The 17,153-nt window shown below is 49.6% G+C and overlaps 1 protein-coding gene across 3 annotated transcripts in view; it reads left to right on the forward strand.

Annotated features, from left to right (window-relative positions):
* The window catches only part of LOC146808752 (cell adhesion molecule CEACAM4-like), a 508,058-nt gene that overhangs the window by 242,113 nt on the left and 248,792 nt on the right, over window positions 1-17,153 (forward strand). For all 3 annotated transcript variants that reach the window (XM_085614232.1, XM_085614231.1, XM_085614233.1), the window contains one exon: window positions 14,163-14,513. In XM_085614232.1, coding sequence (XP_085470358.1) covers window positions 14,163-14,513 — 351 coding nt within the window. The remainder of the gene's footprint in view (window positions 1-14,162; window positions 14,514-17,153) is intronic.

The following is a 17,153-nucleotide window of genomic DNA, read 5'->3' on the forward strand; positions in this document are numbered from 1 at the left end:
GAGAGAGTGTGTGAATGAAATTATGAAGTAGATGGTGACATCCTATTAGTTGGAGAGCTAATTTTGAAAATTATTATGTGTGCGGAAAGAAAGGTTATTTTAATTTGCCTAGAAATTTGGATGGTGCCTGTTATATGTCTTTAGTGTTTACTAACATTTATCATGTGAAAGAATGGATGAATGAAATGGCTTTTATATAGCGCATGGCTACCCGGGAGCATCCTGGCACTGAAGCAGAAACTAGAGCGGACAGACATCCTAAGGGAAGAGCCAGGTCTTTAGCTGTTTACGGAAGGTAAGATGGTTGGATTCCCTACGAAGATACAGCGGTAGGGTATTCCAGAGCCTGGCGGCATTATACGAAAAAAGCCGGCCGCCACTTCTGACTTTCTTGATCCTGGGAAACCACTACTAGGGGGCCAATTTCGATACCGGGTGGGAAAGTTCTCCGAGAGCTGTCCGTAGCCTTACCGTGCGACCGACACGTACCCGTAGCCGGTCCGTCCTGCAAAGTACGAATCGCATAACTGCCAACAACCCGACCGACACGTAGGCTGTGAGTCAAGCCCCATTCTTTGTCCGAGCCGTAACTCCTAACGCTGAACCAAGTCACCCAGAAGCAGTATTCATAGCAGTTTCCGGCCTGACAAGTACGATGCGTACTTCCTACACGCTGGATGGGTCGCCACGTACGGGACGTCACAGCATCCGGAAAACAAGCATATCAGCTACGATTCGTGCCATAGCTCAATCCACGGCTACGAGACGGACCAGCTTGCAGCGGGTACGAGACGGAGCAACAAGCAGCGTGTACGACACGAACACATCATGAATCCCATCATGCCAGTCATACCAGTACTCTACATCTATGACCGGATCAGGAACCGACACCGACGGCGCAGGCGGTAAGTCAGACACCTACCACACAAACAAACGACACGTACCCGCAACAAGGCACACACACACAGGGGATCCACATCCTGGCCACTAACAACAGCCCACCATAGGGGTTGAATGGCCAGCACCACTAACACCCCCACCCATAGGGCTTATGTTCCCCAGCACTCCTGCCACCCCCACCCATAGGGGACCTGTTGCCCATCACTACTGCCAACCCCACTCATAGGGGACCTGGTGCCCAATACTACTGCCACCACCAGCCATAGGGGAGCTGTTGCTCATCACTACTGCCACCCCCACTCATAGGGCTTATGTTGCTCATCACCCCTGCCACCCCCACCCATAGGGCATACGTTGCCCAGCACTACTGCCACCTCCACCCTTAGGGGACCTAGTGCCCATCACTACTGCCACCCCCACTCATAGGGGACCTGGTGCCCATCACTCCTGCCACCCCCACCCATAGGGGACATGTTGCCCATCACTACTACCACCCCCACTCCTAGGGGACCTGGTGCCCATCACTACTGCCACCCCTAGTCATAGGGTACCTGTTGCCCATCACTACTGCCACCCCCACTCATAGGGGACCTGGTGCCCATCACTATTGCCACCACCAGCCATAGGAGACCTGTTGCCCATCACTACTGCAACCCCCACTCATAGGGCTTATGTTGCACATCACCCCTGCCACCCCCAGCCATAGGGCTCATGTTCCCCATCACTACTGCCACCCCCACTCATAGGGCATATGTTGCCGATCACTGCTGCCACCCCCACCCATAGGGGATCTGTTGCCCATCACTACTACCACCCCCACTCATAGGGCTTATATTGCACATCACCCCTGCCACCCCCAGCCATAGGGCTCATGTTCCCCATCACTACTGCTGCCCCCACCCATAGGGCATATGTTGCCCATCACTACTGCCACCCCCACTCATAGGGGATCTGATGCCCAGCACTCCTGCCACCCCCACACATAGGGGACCTGTTGCCCATCACTACTGCCACCCCCTCTCATAGGGCTTATGTTGCACACCACCCTTGCCACCCCCATCCATAGGGCTCATGTTCCCCATCACTACTGCCACCCCCACTCATAGGGGACCTGGTGCCCATCACTACTGCCACCACCAGCCATAGGGGATCTGTTGCCCATCACTACTGCCACCACCAGCCATAGGGGACCTGTTGCCCATCACTACTGCCACCCCAACTCATAGGGCTTATGTTGCTCATCACCCCTGCCACCCCCACCCATAGGGCATATGTTGCCCATCACTACTGCCACCCCCACTCATAGGGCTTATGTTGCACATCACCCCGGCCACCCCCAGCCATAGGGCTCATGTTCCCCATCACTACTGCCACCCCCACTCCTAGGGGACCTGGTGCCCATCACTCCTGCCACCCCCACACATAGGGGACCTGTTGCCCATCACTACTGTCACCACCAGCCATAGGGGACCTTTTGCCCATCACTAATGTCACCCCCACTCATAGGGCTTATGTTGCCCATCACCCCTGCCACCCCCACCCATAGGGCATATGTTGCCCATCACTACTGCCACCCCCACTCATGGGCCTTATGTTGCACATCACCCCTGCCACCCCCAGCCATAGAGCTCATGTTCCCCATCACTACTGCTGCCCCCACCCATAGGGCATATGTTGCCCATCACTACTGCCACCCCCACCCATAGGGGACCTGGTGCCCATCACCCCTGCCACACCCACTCATAGGATGGGTGATGCGCCACACATCCATCATACTCCAATATTAGGTATGTCAGCAAAATATATCCCCCCTAACATCATGACAACAGTGTGTAGTCTGTGACAAATGCCCACAACGGTGATTATGACTTCGAACATACAATGTAACTAACAGCACATGTGTGACCAACAAATGAGTGTGCCCTACACAAGGCAAGCATCCCCATAGCACTGTGTCAAAGTAAAAAGAACACCCCCTCACTGTGTAAAACAAAAGTTACGTGTGGGTTTCCAAACTGCAGCAGATGTTGAGCATTGTGGTGATGGGGTCTAAACCCCCCCTCATCACAGTGAACAAAAGGTAAGTGTCATCATGGTCAAACCTGCAAATAACAAACAGCATGTATGATCCCTGCTCACAACACATTAAACACTTCTGGGGCGAAGTAGTGGTTGTGTCCCATTCCCACAGAGATGTGGTGAGGCTAACAGTGCTGTGAAAACATAACACACTCTCGGCCATGTGCAGACAGGCACCACACATAGGGGCTGACAATGCATACAGTGTACAATGACACAAGAGCAGAAGTGACCATCACGAAGTATACACACATCTCGAAAATAGACACACTAATCAAAACAACCTGTGTAGACTGTAGGTGTCAGCTCACAAACTCACAATCCATGCCAGCAATGGCACCTAACAACCAGGATGAATTTGCACAATGATGTGATATGACTCACAGGGACAGCAGGGAAAATCACAGAAACAGCATCCAGACAATGACCCACAACAGCAATACCAATGCACTGATGCAGATGCACAATCACAAACAGGCAACCGCACACTGCACGTCTGACACAACATGTGTGTGTGTGTGTCTTAGTATCACCAGGCAACTACACAACACACGAGGGGGTTGAACCACAGTGAGACAGATGTGGACACAGTGCCATACAAAAGTAAACCATCATTGGGACACCCTTAGTGGGCAATCAGGCATTGTGAGATGAGAGGGAGCACAACAGACACATGTGACACAAGCTGGAATGAACACAAACTAACACAGCAAGAGACTGACACACAACAGCACTACTCCCAGGGACCGGACATTGGGGTGACACAAGCATGCATGACACCTCCACTGTGATCTGAAAGGCAGATGTCGTACAAACTGGGAAACCCAGACATGTGTTTTGTTCCACAAACGTACATCACATCTACACAAACACAAATCACTCAGCATGGCCCGTCATCCATGGACAATCGGAGCTAGGGGACCATCCATGCAAACATTTACATCAGTCCACCCTCAACACCACACACCCTGAACTGCAACAATGGGCATCTGTGAAGCCCACATGGATAGGTGACATTGCACATGTACCCATGACATACACAGGAATGTTGGGAGGATCTAAGTGCACAGAATCATCACACAAGGACAGTTTACAACCCTGGGGAATAACAGACATACTGCACAGTATGCGGTACATGGCCATGACGTCAAAGCTCACGTAACCTTCAGAATACCTTCCACAGTCCCTGGACAATGCAGAAGCCAAGGAGACCCACAAGGCACACATGCTGACACCTGCCAACATTGCAGCCATGAACCCGACAAGTGGGAGCAGTCACACACACATACACATGTCTCAATCACTAAAAGGTACCACCTAGGGACAACTACATGATTTTGCAAATAAACAAGTGCCTTGGGGAACCCTGACTGTGTACCATCTGTGTCTGACAACATCATCACCACTCAGAACTGACAAATCCCAATGATGATACACCAATTAACAGTAGTGTGTCATGTTCCCACACATCTGGTAGCCCATGGCAAAGTAGTGGGATGAACCCAGTACCACTCAGCAAGCATCAACAAAAGGAACATAACAAGGGAACTTGACTAGTTTCTGCCTTCTACAATATTCGTGAGGCTTTCTTCAGGACCAATGTGAAGTGGCTAAAAAGTGGAGTAGCCACTAAAGTGTAAGTTTCAGCACACGTTCTAAAGTGTGCTGTGAGGGTGGTGGGCTTGTTTTACTTACTGACCCGTCAAGGTCGACCTTTGACCCTGTCACCAGGCAGGTCGCTCCCCCCATCCGCCACGCAGCCCCCTGTGGGTTGAACCTCCGTTGCCGCTTTTGCCGCCTGACTGTTCGCTCCCTTTTTTTCACTTCTGTACCCCTGCGCTTGGCACTCTGTGCCACTTTGTAGTTTGATTCTGTGCCCCAGTGTTTTTGCTTTCTGTACCCCTGTGCTCTGCTGTCCCCCTCCCACCGTATTTTTCCGACGTTTTTTTCCGTTTTTTCCCAGCCGCTGAGCCCCTGCGGCCCCGCCCCCTTCACCCCCATTGGCCGCCCCGCTCCCACCTCCCAGCTGCTCCTCCCTCCCTCTGCCGTCATATGGAGGCCACGAAGCGGTGGTAGAGAGCGACCTTTGACCCTGTCACCAGGCAGGTCGCTCCCCCCATCCGCCACGCAGCCCCCTGTGGGTTGAACCTCCGTTGCCACTTTTGCCGCCTGACTGTTCGCTCCCTTTTTTTCACTTCTGTACCCCTGCGCTTGGCACTCTGTGCCACTTTGTAGTTTGATTCTGTGCCCCAGTGTTTTTGCTTTCTGTACCCCTGTGCTCTGCTGTCCCCCTCCCACCGTATTTTTACCACTGTTTTTTCCCGGTTTTTTCCCCGCCGCTGAGCCCCTGCGGCCCCGCCCCCTTCACCCCCATTGGCCGCCCCGCTCCCACCTCCCAGCTGCTCCTCCCTCCCTTTGCCCTCATATGGAGGCCGCGAAGCAGGAGCGCAGAACTTCCACCTCGAGAACAACAACAACGCCAACTCCACCACCCTGATTGACAACCTCGCCAACCTCGTACTCAAACAGCTTGTAATGACACCTACTCACGCCGCTGGACACACGGTTGACCCCATCTTCTCTGCAAGCCCCCCGTCTCCTTCAACCACACCACCGAACCACACTGGACCGACCACAGATGCGTCAATTTCACCTTCAGAAAACCCACCACACACCACCGCACCCAACAGCTACCACGCCGCTGCTGGGGCAAGGTCACCGAGGACCAACTGACTACCGCCCTCGCCCTGAGACCACCCACCGACCCCACCGACCCAGACACCGCCGCGACCAACCTCACACAATGGATCAACAACTGCGCCAACAACCTCGCCCCTCTCAAGACCTCTACAACCAACCACACCAACAAGAATGTCGCCTGGTTCACCGAGGACCTCCGGATCTCCAAGCACACCTGTCGGAAGCTGGAGAAGAAATGGCTCCACGACTGAACACCAGACAACCACACAGCCCTCAAGAGCACCACCCGCAGACACCACCAACTCATCAGGACCGCCAGGAAGACCGCCTTCAAGGACCGCCTAGACAACAACGCACACAACACCAAAGAGCTCTTCAGCATTGTAAAAGAGCTCTCCAACCCCAGCTCCAACACCAACGACATCCCGCCATCTCAAGACCTATGCGACTCCCTGGCCACCTTCTTCCACCGCAAGATCACCGACATCCACGACAGCTTCAACTCCGACCCCCCCGCACCCACCACCGAGTCCACCACCCCTGCGACCACCACTCGCACCAGTCGCCTGATCGTCTGGTCCAGCGTCAGCGACGAAGACACCATCAAAACCATGAACTCCATCCACTCCGGATCCCCGTCGGACCCCTGCCCTCACCACGTCTTCAACAAAGCCAGCACAACCATCGCGCCCCACCTCCAGAAAACAATCAACTGTTCCTTCGAGACAGCAACCTTCCCAGAAAGCTGGAAGCACGGCGAGATCAACGCCCTTCTGAAGAAGCCCAAGGCGGACTCCAAGGACCTCAAGAACTTCCGGCCCATCTCCCTGCTCCCTTTCCCGGCAAAAGTGACCGAGAAGATTGTCAACAAACAGCTGACCCGCTAACTTGAAGTTAACAACATCCTGGACCTTTCCCAATCCGGCTTTCACAGCAACCACAGCACCGAAACCGCCCTCATCGCCGCCACTGACGACATCCGGACCCTGATGGACAAAGGAAAAACAGCCACCCTCATCCTCCTGGACCTATCAGCAGCCTTTGACACGTCTTCCACCGCACCCTATCAGCACGTCTCCATGACGCCGGCATCCAAGAGAAGGCCCTGGCCTGGACCACATCCTTCCTCTCCGGCAGAACCCAGAGCGTCCGCCTCCCTCCCTTCCGCTCCAAAACCACCAAGATCATCTGCGGCGTCCCCCAGGGATCCTCCCTCAGCCCGACGCTGTTCAATATCTACATGGCTCCTCTCGCCCACGTCACACGACAACACAACCTCAACATCATCTCCTATGCCGACGACACCCAGCTGATCATATCCCTCACCGAAGATCCCCACACCGCCAAAGCTAACCTCCACAGAGGAATGAAGGCCGTAGCCGACTGGATGAAGGACAGCAGACTGAAGCTGAACTCAGACAAGACGGAGGTCCTCATTCTCGGACCCACCCCATCAGCCTGGGATGACTCTTGGTGGCCCACGTCACTAGGCACAGCACCGGAACCCACGGACCACGCACGCAACCTGGGGGTCATCCTCGACTCCACTCTCTCCATGACCAGGCAAATCAACGCCGTCTCCGCGTCCTGCTTCAACACCCTCCGTATGCTCCACAGGATCTTCAAATGGCTCCCCCTCGACACAAGAAAAACCGTCACCCAGGCCCTCATCACCAACAGACTCGACTATGGGAACGCACTCTACTCAGGAACTACAAACAAGCTCCTGAGACGACTCCAACGCATCCAGAACGCCTCGGCCCGACTCATCCTCTACGTCCCCTGCCGCAGCCACATCACACCCCACCTGAGAGGCCTACACTGGCTCCCCGTCAACAAAAGGATCACCTTCAAACTCCTCATCCACGCACACAAAGCACTGCACAACACCGGGCCCACCTACCTCAACAACCGACTCAGGTTCCACACCCCCACCAGAAGCCTCCGCTCAGCCAACCTCGCCCTCACCACAGTCCCCCGCATCGGAAAAACCACCGGCGGTGGCAGATCCTTCTCCTACCTCGCCGCCAAGACCTGGAACACTCTCCCCCTCATCCTACGACAAACCCAGGACCTGCTGGCCTTCAGAAGACTCCTCAAGACCTGGCTCTTCGATCAGTAGCCCCCCCTCCCCAGCGCCTTGAGACCCTCTCGGGTATGTAGCGCGCTTTGCAAATGCAGTGATTGATTGATTGAAGGTGAATTTCTGTAAAATAAAAAACAAACAAGCATACAACTTCAAAGACATTTATACATGAAAAATTGCGTATTTCTTTACTTGCATGCCTGAAAATAGACGCTGTGCTCCATAGGGTTCCTCGATGCAATGTAGTACATTGAACTGTGAACTAGACAAATCATGCATGTGGACAGGTGCTGGCTGTAGGAGAGTAGGATCTGCTTCACATGGGTACCCCCACTGTTGTTTCACTGTTTTTCGACTTTAGTCTGGCTGTGGCCCTGATAATCAGGGCCACAGCCTAGCTGCTTCCTCTCTAAAATGGTTTGCAAGTACATTAGGTACATATCTAATTGGATTCTGGAGTGCCTTATAACCCCCTAGTATATGGTAACTATGTACCTAGGGCATAGGTACCTCAGAGGCCTACCAGGGGCTGAAGCATGTATTATGCCACCCCTGGGAAGCACTCCAAAATGGCACCACAGGTCTGCTACTGCAGCCTGGGTAAGTATGTGCTTGCACCCCTTACTGTGGTATAGGCTACCTATATCACTACCATTGCACACACATATAAAACCTATAAGTGACTCCTATTGCAGGCCTTAACAATCTTGAAGGCAGAGTGCTTGGTTTTATGTGAGAGGGTGCCCCTGCATGAGCAGAGTCCCTCTGCAGCGTTCTGAGTACCTCTTCTGATGCTGTTTGTGGTTCAGCCTGACCATATACTCCGAAGTGCGTCATAACCTTGCGGTATATGCTAACTTTTGGATGGCTGTCAAACGCTTTGGAATACTACCCCCCGCCAGTTCTGGCAGTGGGGGTAGCATTCCACCCTTCTAGAGGGGGAGACATGTTCACACTGTTCTAACCCGGTAGGACTTTCCTGAGCCCTGGCATCACAACATGGATGCCTCTGCCACAGACACGGGTCTGGACTCCTGCTGCTGACCGAAACTCCGGCAGGGGAGGCCTAGACAATAGGTTTCCTGTCGAAGGGAGGTGTAACCACCTCCCCAGACAGGCAGATGTGTATTGGGGCTGGGCGGGAGCACTCTCTGGTGCTTTTAAGTCCTGCACTGGGGGCACACTTGGTGTCCCTGTGCATAGTCCAGTTCAAACCGGTTGCAGGGGCTACCTGCCCCTGCTCTGGCGCGAAACTGGACAAAGGAAATGGGTGTAACCACCCCTCTTTCCAAATCCTCCCATAGGTGGGTCCCTAGAGTATGTTCAACCCCCAAACTTAGTATAAGTATGGGAACCCAGTCCTGGCCTCCTTAGATTACCCTGGACGAAAGTCTGCAACATATATCCTGGACCTTCGACGTTCTACTTTGACTAGAAGACTAAAGAAATCTCCCTTGGTGTCAAGGAGTGACTCCCCTGCTTGGCAGGCACCAAAGAAGCAACTGACCGGTCTGCATCGCTGAAGCTACCACCGGACGCCGAAGTCTTTGCATCACCAGAGGTGGATTTCCAGACTTCCCAGAAGCAAAGCTGAGGCCCGTGGCTATCGTGGGTGACGTGGAACCATGACCCCTAGACACCGTGAACTTTTGCAGCAACACTATCTTCCTGGTCTTCCTTGAAGTTGTGCTTTGGGCTCCGAGTAGCCCCAGTCTTGAGCACCTCCTGCACCGAAGATTGCTGGCCTCCACTCCACGAGTGACCCGTTGGCCAGTTTCAAGTGCGACCGCTCAAGGCTCCTTTGTGATCGCTAGCCCGTTGGTTAGTAGGTCACCACGAAGGTAACTCCTCTTCTAATTGGGCTTACCTGGTTGCTCCAGACATGCCTTGACTTACTCATGCTGGGTGAGTCCCTCAGACCTTGCTGGTCTGCACCGCAGTCCTTTCTCTGCGTTCCAGTGACTTGCCGTTACTAAGGCCTGTTGGGTCCATTCTGGTCGCCGACATGGCAGCACTCAACAGACTTTGTGGGACAGCTCGAATCCGGCTTGTGGACTTCGTCGACGACTCCTGGACCTCGTGGCTGAAGAGTCAAGACACCCATCAACTCACCTGAAGCACCCGACATCTGTGGGCATTGGTCCATCCTGCCCTCGGTCACTGGCTAGTGACCCAGACTCTGTCCCCTCTGCTTTCAGGTTCCTTCCATCCTAGATCCAGGCTTGGATCTCCTCGGACACTTCTCCTCTTTACGGCAGCAGCAGTTCTTTGCCAGCTTCCATTGCAATCGACGACGCGACCCGACACCAAAAGACACCTATGCAGCCGGCTTCCCTCGGTGAGGTAACTCGAGTACTCCGGTGCTCCCACGGGTGCTAGCCCTAGACCTTCTAAGTCCAAAAGGGTTTGGTCCTGACTTGATTCTAAGTGTCCCTAATCTTTACATTTCCAACCGCGACATTGCCCATAGAAGCTGACGGGAACCTGCGGTTGTGTTTTCACACTGCGCACGGCCCCCGTGGGTCCCCTGCGTCCCTACCTTGGGTGGTTCCTTGGGGTCCCAGCGATTCTACAGGCTCTAGGCCTTGTGTCTAGTTCAGTCGTGGTTCTAATACCACTTTATTGGTATATGGTTTGGTACACCCCTAGGGCCCAAACGTGTATTTGTGCTATTACTGTTGATTGCTAACTCGTAAATTAAGTACTTCGAACTCCAGTCTCATAAACAGACTATAGGAGTGTGTTTTATCCTAAATACATATATTTTGAATATATACCTGGTGTGATTGTCCTTTTATTTGATCATTCAAGAGATTATGGACTGGTATAACAAGCTGCTTTACATTCCTTCAAGACTTAGCCTGAAGGCTGCTCTCCATAGCTACCACTAGGATAGCTTTCAATAAAGGTTGTCTTTAACCTAGTTACCATAAGGGGTTGTTTGGACTGATACAAGGTGCCCACTGGAACTAGTGGACAGCATATATCAGGCCACCTTCTCACACTGGCATGCATGAAAGTTATCTGATTAGCAACCATGCGTGGCCACAATGTGCCAATTAATCACGTGGTGAATTCATTATGACGAACCATACGTGGTCACAATGATGCTTGATAATCAGCCTGGGTGCGGAGACCCGTTGGCTGTGATCTAGAGCAGGTGACGCATTATACTAAGTGCGCACCCTGCTGTACTTGGATACATATGTCATTCACTACAAAAGGGCAAGTGTGGCAAAGTAGTTAGCGCATTTAATGCTGTGCCCGCAGCAGTTGCATCTCTAATAAAAATGCAGCAGTAAAATGGCACGTGTGCGCATAGCGTGAAAAAGAAACAATAAGATGGCGGAAAACAGACAACACATAAGAAAGAAGCCTTTCTTTAACTTAATGTTAAGCGGACATACTGACTCTGCCAAGTGGGAAGTAACTGCAGCGTGTGCCACCTTACCAGACCTACTAAAACCCTGAATCTAGAAATGGGAAAAACATGGCAAATCTGTAAACACACAAACTGTCATTTAGCAAACGTAGTTTACCTTATCACATGTCCATGTGGACTCTGATACGTTGGTATGACCAGCTGCAAAATTAAATCCAGAATTTGCAAGCACAGGAGCACCATTCGCTGCAAGCGCAGCACTACCAAGATGACAGACCACTTCCTAGAAGTAGGCCACACTACAAACGACATGACCTGGGTAATTATTGAACAAATAGACAAGAACACCACCAACTTGTAAAACCAGCTCTTAGAAAAGGAACAGTGCTGGGTTTACTGCCTGTCTACCCACGAAAAAGGTCTCAACGATAACATCCCATGGAACTCTTTACACAGAGCATGACACAATACATTGACTCCTATACTTCACCTACAGTGTCCCGCACACAGCACCCAATTCAAGGTGGCCCTGATAAAAACAGTCAATAATTACTTACACCAGGGACCAGTGAAGTATCATTAAAACCAAACTTTATATTGATCAATGCTCAGATATCTGTGCACCTAAGGTATTTTCTTACAATGCCTACATGCACCACACCACTCTATGTTCTGGTGTGAACATGGGCTTCTATTGGAGTTCTCTGCGGCATATTATCAAGCCCATGATCGCTGCTTTAGCTGCAGTTTCCTGTGGCTAAAGCGCGATAATTTTAACGCCATTCTTGATAAGATGCCCCTGAGACTCACTGAGGTTTAAGCATACCACACGCAGACACGGCTGCAAGAAACATGCAATCAGGAACGCAGTCATGTGTAAGCGGCTACAGGAAATGCTTTAAATCTCCGTAGACGCACGGGCTGCGCTACGCTGTAACCTGGCAACAGCAGCACGCTTGTAAACAATAAAGGATGCACACGCTAACTCGATGAAATAGCTCACATCTTCACCCACAATAAGCCATTAATGCTCGAGATCGTGGCCTGTTGCGAACAAGTCTGCAGTGGGCATTAAAATGAAATACGAGTCAATACCAATAAACTCTAGGGTCAATACGTAACCCTCTACTTTAAAGCAGCACTTCTCACCTTTTGCAGTGTAATTTATAATATAAATAAATATAATCTTGCTGTAATCTCTGTGCATTGCTCTTTAGGAAGGAAATAGTCGTCACTCTGTCCCCCACAGCTACTTTTTCTTTCTCACCGGGTGTCTCTCCCGCCTATCGCCACTTAAGTAGACTGTCAAAGGTAGGAGTTTATTCATCAACGGTCCGACATGTCTACCTCAAAGGTGTAGTGACGGTGCTGCCCAGCCCGCACTCTACATTGTATTTACACAGGCACGCACCCGGAGGGCGGGCTCGCCCGAAGGCTTCAATAAATGAACGCAAGACCGCTCGGGGTCTTTGGCTCACACGTATACCACTGTATGTGTGTCCCTCATTTCTTGATGCATGATTACGCCAGAGGCCTAGCCTCAGCGCAGTGTGTGCCCAGCCAGGCCTGGACACCACAAAAGGAGGCACAGGAGTAATTGACACCATGGAATGTACAGCTGTGACATTGTCACATTCCACGTGTCACTTCTTTGCCTTTACACATCACCACAGGTACTACGAGCCATGCTCAGACTTCTCAAATTTCCCATTCACAATTTGAGTGATTCATTTAGCACTTTGCATTGTGGCACTTCCAGCTTTGTTTTCACTCATTAAGCATGCAGGAAAACCAGGACTGGATGAACTTCTCACTCCTGAAATCGGAGGAGCTACTCACTATTGATATCGGATTAGCTAATCGTAGTGATATTGGAGGAGGTACTCACTCCTGATATTTTAAGAGCTACTCACTCCTGATATCAGAGGAGCTACTCAATCCTAATTTTGAATTAGCTAACTGGAGTGATATTGGAGGAGCTACTCACTCCTGATATCAGAGGGGCTACTCATTTCTGACATCAGAGTAGCTTCTCATCCAGATGTCAGAGTGATATCAGAGGTGCTACTCACTCCTGATATTGGAAGAACTACACACTCCTGCTAATGGATTTGCTACTAACTCCAGATATTAGAGTGATATCAGAGGAGCTACTCACTTGTGATATTAGAGTAGCTACTCACTCCTCACATCGCAAGAGCTACTCACTCTTGATATTGGAGGAGCTACTCACTCCTGATATTGGATTAGCTAATTGTAGTGATATCAGAGGAGCAATTTACTCCTGGTATTGTAGGAGGTACTCACTCCTGATATTGGAGAAGCTACTCACTCCTGATTTTGGGAGAGGTCCTCACTCCTTATATTGGATTATCTGCACACTCCAGATATTAGAGTGATATCGGAGGAGATACTCACTCCTGATATCGGAAGAGCTACTCACTTCTTACATCAGAGGAGCTACTCACTCCAGATACCAGAGTGACATCAGAGGAGCTAGGCACTCCTGATGTTGGAGTAGCTACCCCCTCCTGATATCGGTGAGCTACTCACTCCAGATATCAGAGGAGCTGCTCCTGATATCGGACATTTTGCGAGCTCTGATCTTCCATCGTCCATCTGCCAGTGATGAAGACATTATCTGTATCCCTCACAGTGACCTCCATTTGCCCACTGTGAGAGGAGCTTAGAATAAGGAAAATTCGCTAAAGTCAGATATTTTCCATGAAATGCTCTAAACTCAGTGAAAGGAGGATGCATTCATGCTTAAATTCAGACAGTTCAGCCTGCTAAGGGGTATCTAATCCTTAGCTACTACCAAATACTAAAGGCTATCTCTATCCTTCAGAACATTCTAGTGTCTCCTACTCCCATGACCTCTCCCTCCTACTATCTATGTGCTCCCTCTGCAGGAATCCCCTTTCCCACTGGTAGAAAAGCAAGAGTAATGTCTGTTGAGTAGTTTTACAAAACTATGTTTTTAAAGCCAGTGTCAACTCTCACTGTTTCTTTCAGTCTGTCTCGGTGTCTGTGTCCAGCCGGCCTCAGCTCAGGAGGCTGCTGCAGAAGTGATTGATGCGGGAGAGGGAGAGACGGCCACCCTCACTGCCCCGGTCACTGTGAATCTACTGACGTTTGCCTGGTACAGAGGGACAGTAGTGGCCCCTCCACAGCTGATCTGCAATTACTTCGCTTCACCACCAGGACAGCTCAATGGCCCCCAATACACGGGTCGGGAGACTTGTGGCCCTGACGGATCTATGGTGATCAGAGACCTGCTGAAGAACTACACCGGAAACTACACCGTGAATGTGACACCGAGAAGTTCACCACCAGTAACAGCCACCAGACAGCTGAGGGTCCAAGGTAAGTGCCCGACCTCTGCCATGTTTCCTCTTTCTTTGAGGGAAGGGTTATGTGTGGCCTTTTATCTTGGTTTACCTAAAGATGTTTTGTAACATGTGTGGTTAGGATGTTCCATTTGATCATTCACTTGCTGCACGACCCTCTCACATGACGTCATTCTGTACATGGCTGACATCCATTCTGCTGGAGGAGGGATCAGGTTTAACTCGCAGTGCCATAAAATGCACAGCAAAGCACACATATATGTATACAATACCTTTAGATTGTTATTTATAACTTCATAAGGTTGTAGGATCCCAATCCTAATGGAAAACACCTAATGAAGAAGGCCTCACACCCGTCTAATACCAAACAAGAATCTGGAACTCATTGCACCAGTAGTGTGTAACTGAGAACATGCAAATCATGTGCACTGCAATAATCTATGTGTTTTACCAAATAGGAAATGTTAACTTTAGCTGGGCCAGGACCCACCAGGAAGTCGCAGGAAAGATAACTAATATGTACCCTAAGATGGTGGCATTTTATTTGTGATGAGCACACAATATCTACTGTTTTATCTTTAATGTTATCTCAGAAAATCAAGTCTGATTTATTCTGGTTACCTTTCACTACTTTTTTATCTTCACACTCATCTTTACCCTAATTCCTACTCGTCTTATCCTTCTCTCTCTCTCTCTTTTCTTTTCCTACTCCTTTCTTTTCCCCTCTTTCTTTCCTTTTCTCCGCTTTAAAATACAAAAATGACAATTGTTAGATTGGTACTCTATTCTCTTCTTTACTTATCTTATAGCATAAGAGTGTATTTTACAGTTTTGCACCGTAGAAGTATCAGATTTTCTTATCGTATTATCTTAGACATGTGTTGTTACTATGTTATATTTCTTTCTTATGTTGCCTGTAAACTTTGTACTTTCTTTTTAATCCCAATAAAAATGATTTAAAAAAAATCAATTGTAACTAATTGTGGACAGATGCTGACGATCTTTGGCACAGTTTACCCACACTGTGTGTGGTAACAGTTATTTGGGTAAATGTAATATAGCTGGGGTCTGCACAATTAATTAAAAGACCAGGGGCCTTATGTAGGTAAATTAAATTTACCGATTCTTAAATATCGGTATTTATGAATCGGTAAATGTAATGTAGGTAATAAAATACCGATTCGGTAAGTGTCGGTATTTTAGAATCGGTATTTACCGATTCGGTAATGGTAACCTGTATCTCATTGATTCCTATGGGCCAGGAGGCCCATAGGATTCAATGGGTAGCCAGTTACCATTACCGAATCGGTAAATACCGAATCGGTAATGGGGGGAGCTCAATCAAGGGTGGCAGGGTGTCACATTGACACCCTGTTGCACCCCTGATTCCTGCATGTGTGCACATGTGGCACACATACATGCCCTGAGGGCCTGTGTGTCTGCCACATTGCACACATCTAATTGCCAAAAAATGCATTTACTGAGTCATTCGTCATTTACCACTAACGAATCCCCACACCCACCACACACTCCCCCTACATCTCATTTCTGTATTCGGTATTTACCGAATCGGTAAAATTACCAATTCGGTAATTTTACCGATTCGGTAAATTACCGAATACAGAAATGATCCCCCTACATCCCAAAAGCCTAAATACCGGTCGGTAACGGTATATTTACCGAAAATCGGCCGTTACCGACCGGTATTGGCCTACCTACATATGGCCCCAGGAGTCATGGAAATAAATAGGTTCATGCATGCATCAACATCATTGCTATAGGTCTACCCACTGAGAGTGCAGCATAGTTCTAATGTGAGTACCAATCTGGATCACATCACTCAGGTCAGAATCAATAATGTTTTCTTTCCTTTTCCACTTAAGAAACTGGATCGAGTTGACTTTTGGAAATTGAGCTTTCATTAGGTCCCTTGTGATCTTAAATCCCTGAAACATGGGCTAGACAGTTTTGTACAAAAAATATTTTCTTGGTTAATTATAATTGCGATAGGTAAAGCCTCTTTACCCTGGATTTGACAACAGTTTGTTCCTCCAAAAATGTTTAAAGTTGTCTTTCCAATACTCATACAACTCACTGCAGGATTTACAACATAGATAGAGGAATATATGAGTTTAGGATTGGGAATTACATTATTTTGAGGTCTTTCTTCTTTCAGTAAATAATAGAAGGCTGTTGGATCTGACCTGCCATTACTATTGAAATAAAGGTATTTTTAAAGACATTTACGCAGCTGGTATTGATGGGAGGAAGCTCCAGCTGATCCCACAGTGTATACATATCTTTTTCCAGAGGAGCGCGTGTTCTGTGTCTGTAATGTGGTCCATAGTGAGGGTCATCATCCTTTCAGTAAGTCACCGCCTGAAAGTTTAACAGTCTTTACATCCTATTGACCTGAAAGTGAGCCACTTATAATAATGTCATCAAGGGAACATTTTAGAATGTAGGGTATCTGCAGTAGCTCCGTAAGTCACATGATCTGATACGGAAGGGGCACCCTCCTGCACAAAAACAATCCCCGAGGCATATTCATCTCTTTGTCTGCTGCAGAATGCAGCAGACAAAGAAAGAGGAAGGAGAAACAAAGATATTTCTCCCTGGTACACCTCCCCAGGGAAGGCAAAGCATTTTGCCGCAT

Source organism: Triturus cristatus, chromosome 7, assembly GCF_964204655.1.
Source record: "Triturus cristatus chromosome 7, aTriCri1.1, whole genome shotgun sequence".
NCBI classification, from domain to species: domain Eukaryota; kingdom Metazoa; phylum Chordata; class Amphibia; order Caudata; family Salamandridae; genus Triturus; species Triturus cristatus.